This window comes from Plecotus auritus (assembly GCF_963455305.1).
Source record: "Plecotus auritus genome assembly, chromosome: 10".
Classification (NCBI taxonomy): Eukaryota; Metazoa; Chordata; class Mammalia; order Chiroptera; family Vespertilionidae; genus Plecotus; species Plecotus auritus.
This window is the reverse complement of record NC_137785.1, coordinates 17,669,818-17,677,879: the sequence shown is the minus strand read 5'-3', so window position 1 is coordinate 17,677,879 and position 8,062 is coordinate 17,669,818. Positions and strand designations below refer to the sequence as shown.

At 44.2% G+C, this 8,062-nt stretch overlaps 1 protein-coding gene across 1 annotated transcript; it reads right to left on the bottom strand.

Annotated features, from left to right (window-relative positions):
* Positions 1–1,177: 1,177 nt before the first annotated feature.
* On the bottom strand, positions 1,178–7,475 carry LOC308235612 (cell adhesion molecule CEACAM21-like). Its single transcript, XM_080644613.1, has 3 exons — positions 7,295–7,475; positions 6,029–6,382; positions 1,178–1,573 (listed from the first exon to the last, which is right to left on the bottom strand). Exons 1-3 carry the CDS (start codon positions 7,374–7,376, stop codon positions 1,299–1,301), a joined length of 711 nt encoding a protein of 236 aa, XP_080500739.1. The 5' UTR covers positions 7,377–7,475; the 3' UTR covers positions 1,178–1,298.
* Positions 7,476–8,062: the final 587 nt, after the last annotated feature.

Below are 8,062 nucleotides of genomic sequence, written 5' to 3'. Positions count from 1 at the left end.
CATAACACTGGCAAGAAGTTTTTGAGCAGACTTGTGTATATTTCAAAAGTTCAGAGAAAGACTCTGCAATTACTAATTACAATTACATTTATAAAATAAATGGTCTAAGGATGGAAGACAAAGGCATGTTGTCAGGAAGAACCTGTGTAAAGGTTGGTGACTCTGAGGGAACACTAAGGCCTCTGGTTCAGAACAAAAGTGCTTTCTGCACAGCGGAGGGAAACACAACTAAATCTCTTTTAGCCAAGACCCAGTTTACATCTTTATCATTTCCAGAAATTTATGAAGAGGTGCAATTTCCCAGCCATTTATAAACAAAGTAGCTGAGAGTTCCTGAACACAGCCAGGATCTTATCTCCCAGAAGGCTGTGCTTCTGGAGTTCTCCATGGAGACATTACATTGCTCTCTACAGTCACCTTCCTTTTGACCACAGGTTATCTCTAAGGATGAAGAGTATTCTCCATCCTACAACATGGCTGGTGTTGCTGGATTTGGCCTGATTAATGACCTAAGTTCAGAGGAACTGACATTCACCACATAGTTTGCTCTGATGCAGGTTTTTCTATGAAACCGAAGATGGGACTTTTAAAGGTCTCTTGAGGTTAGGAAGCCTCACCCCCTAGCTTTGGGTAATGGCCTCATCTCCAAGAGATTCCAAAAGGCCCCACAGGTCAAACTTAGCTTCATAAAAGGTGAGGTCATTTCTAATTCTGTGGGCATCAGTCTGAACTAGGACATTTGAGCCAAAGCCTTGGTTTTATTTCTAATTATACCCTATTAACAAGGAAGACAGATTCCTATTGAGTTTATGCAAATAAGTCTATAGGCATACAAATTAAGAATAATCAAAAAGACTTAAGAAATTTTTTGAAATAAGTCAAACAGGGAGAAAAAAGATCAGTGCTGTTACCCACACGGGTGTCCTCCTGTCCATTCCCATTGCCAACAACAGTGGCTGGGTATCTACTACATGTCCCCTTGGATAAGGGTCAGAATTTATATTTATGCAAACTCATCACGTGCACCCAGGGTAATCGCACAACCACTGCCATTCTCTTGAAAGACTTGGTTTGACCTCCACTGTGGAGATGGTACAACTTAGATCACACAGAGGTGGGATCTGGTATAGAAAATAACCTTAAGTCAACAATAATGACAATGTCAGCTCTTTTTTTTGTGTGCATTTATTGACTCAATGCAAGTTTTCAAAGGACTTTCCACCCTCACAATATATCTATTTAAGGGGTCAAAATTTTTATTCATTTTAATAACATAGAGGAAGGGAGGAGGCTCACTACTATTTTACATCCAGGTCAACCGGTACACTATCAGCAGAACTGATGGGGTTGGACACTTCACACTGGTAACTCCCAGCATCTTTCTTCCTAACAGGGTCTATGGTGAGAATTCTGTTGTTCCAGGACAGGTGCATCCGCTCTGTCAGCCGCAGATCCATGCCATTGAAGAACCACTTGGTGGAGACTGCATCTGTGTAGCAGGTCATGACTACGGCATCCTTATGCTCCGTGACTGTTGTGTTGCTGGCTAGGAGAGTGGGCACCCACACTGGCTCTGTGGAGAAACAGAGGGCATTTCTAATTGAAAGTGAGCGTGGGACCAGGGCCATGCTGCCTCCTCAGACATCTTAGCCACTGAGAATCCACTGTGAGTTCTGTAAGGTCACCAGAAAATGGTTCTGATCTCTGCAGAAGGACAATTGTCTTTATTCAGGTGGCAATGTGTAGGGAGAGGGCTGCACCTCCTCTCTGAACCCAGATCACTACTGACCTGTTCCCATAGACATCTTTGTAGTATCAACACAGAGAACCCCATTCGCAGCCTACATGCCCTATAACTTCACCATAAGGTGGAATTTTCCTCTCATGAGCTTTTATTGACCCTTTCCTAGAAGTTTTTCTTCCTTAAAAATTCCTTGTATGTTGGCAAAGGCAATCTTACCACTTCCGTCCTGTCCACTACTGGGGCCAACGAGACTTTACAGAAAGTGGAAGGGCATTTAACTGTTGTTAAATAACTCATTAGGCAATAAAGATGGCTCAACCCAGTCTTCATGACCTTGGACCTGGAGAAGTTCCATCTATAGGATTCCTCAGTCTGAACAGAACTTTATTTCCATGCCTGCTGATTGCATGTAATGGTGAAATAAATCACTAAAGAGAAGTAGTTATAATTTTAAAAGACAAGGACTGTAGGAATAGGAGGAAATTACTTAATATGGTAAAGGCCACATATGGAAGTCCACAGCTAACACATTACTACACGGAGAAACTCTGAAAACAGTACTAAGAGCATGAACAAGACGAGGATGCTGGTTTTCCCCTAATTCAACTAGTCAGAAATATCAGGCAAGAAGATGAGATAAGAGATTCCAATTTAGTGAGGAATAAGAAAATAACTTTTTAAAAAGACTACGTAATCTTATTGTAGAACACCCTAAAGTTTTCACCACGTACATACCTAAAACAAATATTAGAACTAATAAAAAAGATGAAATTGCCAGAGACAAAATCAACACGCAGCATCATTTCCATTTATTAAACAAAAGTGAACAATCCTCAAATAAAATAAAGAAAACAATTCCGTTTACAATGGCATCAAAAAGACTAGAATACTTAGGATTAAACATAATAAGGTGGAAGAAGAATACACTGAAAACTACCAAACATTTCTGAAAGTAAAGAAGAAACAAATACCAGGAAAGACATCCAAGTTCATTGATTCCAAGACCACCAACTATCTACATATTTGAAACAATCCCTATCAAAATCCCAATTACTTTCTTTTCAGAATAAAAAAACCCATCTCAGAATTTATGTGGAATTTCAATGGATCCCAAATGTTTGCAAAAACCTTAGAAATGATGAATTGAAATGGTAGTCTCATAATTACTAATTTCAAATCTTACTACAAAGGGAAAGTAACCAAAATAGTGTGACACTGGCATAAAGACTTCTATTTGTCAAAAGGCACAATTAAATGGTTTTGATAAAGGAGCCAAGACTGTTCAATGGAGAAAGGACAGTCTTTTCAACAAATGCTGTTGAACAGCAATGTTTACATGCAAACAAATAAAGGGGACCATTGCTTATACCATACACAGTAATTCAGTCAAAATGGATTGAATCCTAAAGTAAGAACTAAAATTACAAAGCTCTTAGAAGAAAACATAGGGGTAAGCAGTATGACATTGGGTTTGGCAATGATTTCTTGAATATGACACTAGAAACTTAGGCCAGAAAATATTAGATAATTTAGATTTTTGTCAAAATGGAAAACTTCTGTTCATACAAGGACCCAATCAACAGAGTGAAACGTGATCTGTGGAATGGTGTAAAATAGTTTGCAAATCAATAATAGGATGAGGGGTTAATATCTGGAATATATAAAGATGTCTTACACCTCAACAACAGCAACTCCAAATAACCTGATTTTAAAATGGGCAAACCTCTTGAATACACATTTCTCCAGAGAAGATATACAAATGTTCAATAAGCCCAGGAAAAGATGCTAAACATCACTATCATTAGAAAAATATAAATCAAAACTCTCAAAGTTGATGCTTGTGATATTGGGTGTGGGTAACTCCACTGAGCAGGTAACAGGAGAACACTGCCCTGTGTGGGACACTTGAGTCCTCAAAGGGTTCTTCATTCAGACTTGGCACCTCTCACCTCTCAGCCAACTTAAAAGAATAAGGCAGATCTATGTATCACAAGACAAATGCCTGGGGATCTGAGCCCTCAGAGAACTTAAATCCTCTATGTCTGTTTTAAAACACAGCCTTTCTCAGGAGCCAAGTCTGTTCAATGGAGAATGGACAGTCTTTCAACAAATAGTGTTGAACAGCAATATCCACATTCAAACAAATGAAGGGCACCATTCAATAGATTAGCAGGATTTGGTTGTGGAACAACAGAGGACCTAGAGTTAGAGACACCCCACCCCCCTTCCTCCCACACCTCTCCTACTTCTTCACTGACCAGCTGACTTTAATTTTTTTCTAGCTGCACAGACCTTCATTGCCCAGCTGAGGTGTGTTTCTAAGAGGGACCATATCCCAGGACATCTTAGAGACTCAGACTGGAGCAGAAATAAAACATGGAGACCAGGATCAAGTCTGTGGTCCGTTGACTACTCAGACCCCGGGGTCAAGAGCTAGATCAGGCCTTCCCAGGTGAGTACGACTAACATGAGACAATGAGCAAATAAATGATAGAGCAGAACCCAAAGAATGAAGTAGAAAAGAGTGCAGGGACAAACAGGAGCTGACTGTGGCAGCAGAACCATATGCTTTGCCCTTGGTCATTACAGTCAACTTCCCTGTACTGAGGGCAGGGGAGGCTTGTGCAGATGCAGAAGGGGTGATGGACAGCAAGATGGGAGCTTGGATTGCTGACATTCTGGCCCTTGTGGACAGTTTGTGTTTGGTTGTTCTGAGATAGAAATTTGGAAATATCTTAAAATCCCCCCATATGGAAAAATTACTATTAATATCCCAGGGCCTAAGAGCAATAGCAGGAAGGACTATTTCTCTAGAGCACAGCAAAGGGTCTGAGACCTGGGTCTCAGCCCGTGGAGTGACAGAGAGTCTTTCCCATGTGACCAGAGTTTCAAGGACTCTGCATCCGGGTTTCAGCCTCTGAAGAGGTTTTAGATCATTCTTTCCTTCAGAAACCATTTATTTCTTCCTAATTCATAAAAAAAAAAAATTGTGTTACATCTTGATCCCTTAGCTGGTTACAAGTGTAAAATGAGGAGTGAGCAGGCAAAGTCCTTTCTGTTATATCCAGTGGGAGTGACACCAACACATCAGGAAACAAATCAGTGGTTTCAACTCCTGTGCAGGGAGGGGTGGATCAGCCACCTGAGGGGAAGGTCTGGGTGTCCCCAGCACTGACTGATGATTACTGCAGTTAATTTGGTTCTAGAGTACAAACAAATTAATTCTCCATTTGGTGTTATTTCTCAGACCAAGATTTCTCTCTCTCTCTGAGCTGGGGATGCCTAAGGGAAGATCTAAACCAATGTTTGCTTTTGGGATCCCTTTGGGATGGAGGAGAGGATGGGATTATGGCTGTAGACAGACCTTGAGTGACTCTCATGGTCTGGGTGGCCCTGCTTTTGTGACTCTATCCCCCTGTGCCTCGGTTTCCTCTCAATGAAGTACAATGAACATTTGCCTGCCAGGGTGTCAGTGTATTAACAATAAAATATTCACAGTATCTGACTAAACATTTCGACAGGGGAGCTGCTCAAATGAGGGGCATCTGTTATTGATCAACTCCAAGAGAGAGTCTCCTTGGCTCATACCTGGTGGACGAGGAGCTGCCAGGAGCATCTTTTCTCCTTTTTGTTCCCTTTGATTATGCCTTTATCTGGACTCCTAAATTTTTCAGTGTAGTTCACAAATAGCCTGGTCTCCTTGTCCATCCGTGTTATCCATACACAGCCTCAGGTGTAGGACCACCCCTATGCAGTTGTGGCTCATGGGGCTGAGCTCTGGCTGGTGAGCACTCAAAAGCCTTGTGACTCAGACACCCGGAAACCATTGCACCCACACAGCCCTTCCCAGGAGGTTAACCGCAATCTGACACAGGATCCCCCTGGGGTAGGGTGTCTGGGAGGGGCTGCTGAAGCTTAGCTTCTTTATGAGAATTGCAGGGGACTCCTCATGAAGGGCCCTGGCCCAGCCCTGCAGGGTCTTTCTCAGGATCATGGTCATGGGGAGGGGTCCAGGGACCTAGGCTGAGACTGGTCTCCCTCTGCTGAGCGACTCCCATCAGACTGGCCCTTCTCTCTGTGGTGAATGTCTGCAGGGCTGGAATCAAGGAAGGGAACTCTGACCTTAGAAAGTTTGTTTCCACTGTGTGTGTCCTGCACTAAATGCCCAAAACCAACTTGGAATGTGAGGCAGAGGGGGATGGAGGAGAGTCCAGTGCTGTCAGTCCTGTGTGTGAAGTGAAGTTCACCCACCCAAAACCCAGAGGTCAGAGAGCAATCACTCACGGTATACATCGAGCCGTCCAAATCCTATTTCTTTCATATAGTCATCAAGGAAGACTACTACGGTGTAGCTTCCTGTGTCCTTCATAGTGACATTCCTTATGTACAAGGATCCATCCAAGTTTATTTGTTCTCGACCGGTGTATGCATCCCCTGTCCTATAAAATATGTGGATCGGTGGAAGTCTTGCAATAAGACATTTGCGATTTTCCCCTTCCCCCCTGTACCACTTGAAGCCTATAGCATTAGGAGGCTTGTTGAGGAGGTGTAGAATCACATTCTTCCCTTCTGCAGAATAGGTTGACACAATAGCGAGTTGGGCAGTGGTGGGCAGGCTCCAGAAATTTAAGAGTGAAACTAGGAGGGAAGAGAGAAATTGATAAATATTTGGAGCTCTATATTGGGATGGAGAGATGAGGCCCTGGATTTGGAACAGGTCTCTTCATCTCTCAGCCTTGGTGTTTGTGTGTGTGTGTGTGTCTCCTGGTGGTCAAGGTCAACAGCATGACCACCAATACTTCAGCACCTGTGAACCTGTTACTTTTTCTGTTTCGCAGTCTCTTTTCCAGGTGTCTGTTTGGCTCACCCACTCACTGCCCTCAGACCCCTGCTGACCCTTAGGGGTGTCCATGGGAGGAACCTTCATAGAACACTTCCCTAAAGACTTTCTGTTAATCACTTTCTGATATGTCTCTGCTCTGTTCTTTTTTAACACTTGTGGGTGCCTGACATCACATGTAGATATTTTCTTATCTCTCTCTACCCATAGAACGTGAGCTCCATGGGGACAGGGGCTTGTCAGATCTTGCATCCCCAGTGCCTGCAACAGGCTGCAAACACCTGTGGGTGAATGAATGTGGGTGAATGAGTGCTCACCAGCCAGAGTCCTGCACCGCCTGTCATGTATTTTTCCTGAGGCTGGTGGTAAGGTCAGTGTTTAGCACCCCTGGTTAAGTTTTTTTCTAGTGCCACCTGACATAAATTGGTATTATTATGGTCAGTTTTCAAAATTCAATACTCAGTGATGAATAACTTAGGAAGTAACAGCAATTGAAGTTTCCCTGCCCCACTCGACTTCCAGATCATGCGATTCCCCTGTTACCTGTTACCCATCTCCCTTACCCATCCTACTCTGCTCTCCTGTCCTCTCCCCTCAGGTCCACACAGAGCGATCTCCTCCACTCTCACAGCACTGTCCTCCACAGGAGACCCCAGCAAGTCCCCATCTTTCCTCCTTCAGTCCACCCCCTGGAATTGTTCCTTCCTTACCAGCTAGCAGGAGCCCCTGCCATGGGACAGGTCCTCTGCAGATAGGGGCTGAGAGTGACTCCATGGAGTCTGTTGCCTGCATTGTCCCTCCCTCTGCGAGAAGAGCTTGGATTCCAGGAAAGCTCAAAGGCACCGCTGTACAAACTGATGAGATCTGCTGTCCCTCTTCACTGTGCACTGGGCCTCCTCCTGGTACAATATCACTTACCTGGTCACATGGACCAGGGCGGAGTTTGTGCCAAGGACCCAAGTCCTCCTCCCCTCATTTGTGCCACGCTTTTCCCCTCCTTCCAGTTTACCATCCCTGTGTATTTTGGTTCCCTTGGAACTGATGAGGTATCTGAACACACACACGCTCATATGCTCTGTTTGGAAAAGCACTAGCCTTGGTCACCCAGGTCGAGGGCATTCCCCATGGCTCCCAGTCAGGTGCACAGTAGCCTCCCCCACAGCCCTCTCTCTTTCACATTTGACTTTTCCCTTCAGAGCAGAAGCTCTTGGGCCACTTCAGGAACTTTTGTCACAGGGATGTCACTGCCACTGTGCATCAGATCACCTGTGGAACTTTGTAATGATTGCGATGCCCAGGTGACACCTTAGATGCTGATTCAGCAGCTGTCCCTCTAATGTGGATGTCTAACAAGAATGCGATCTGGTGATGTGGTGATGGGTCAGCTTCTCCCCCTCTCCTGGACACAGGGAGGGTCTCCAGATCCAGTTAAAATGCGGATTGTCACTCAGCAGGTGTGCGGTGGACCAGAGACTCTG

Bases quoted from the DNA above. Each gene is read 5' to 3' on its own strand.
- LOC308235612 (XM_080644613.1), bottom strand. From the start codon at position 7,376: ATGCAGGCAACAGACTCCATGGAGTCACTCTCAGCCCCTATCTGCAGA. The intron at 6,383-7,294 runs GTAAGGAAGGAA...CTTCCCTCCTAG, and splicing joins GCAGGGGCTCCTGCTAGCTG to TTTCACTCTTAAATTTCTGG. The intron at 1,574-6,028 runs GTGAGTGATTGC...GTTTCTCCACAG, and splicing joins TGGACGGCTCGATGTATACC to AGCCAGTGTGGGTGCCCACT.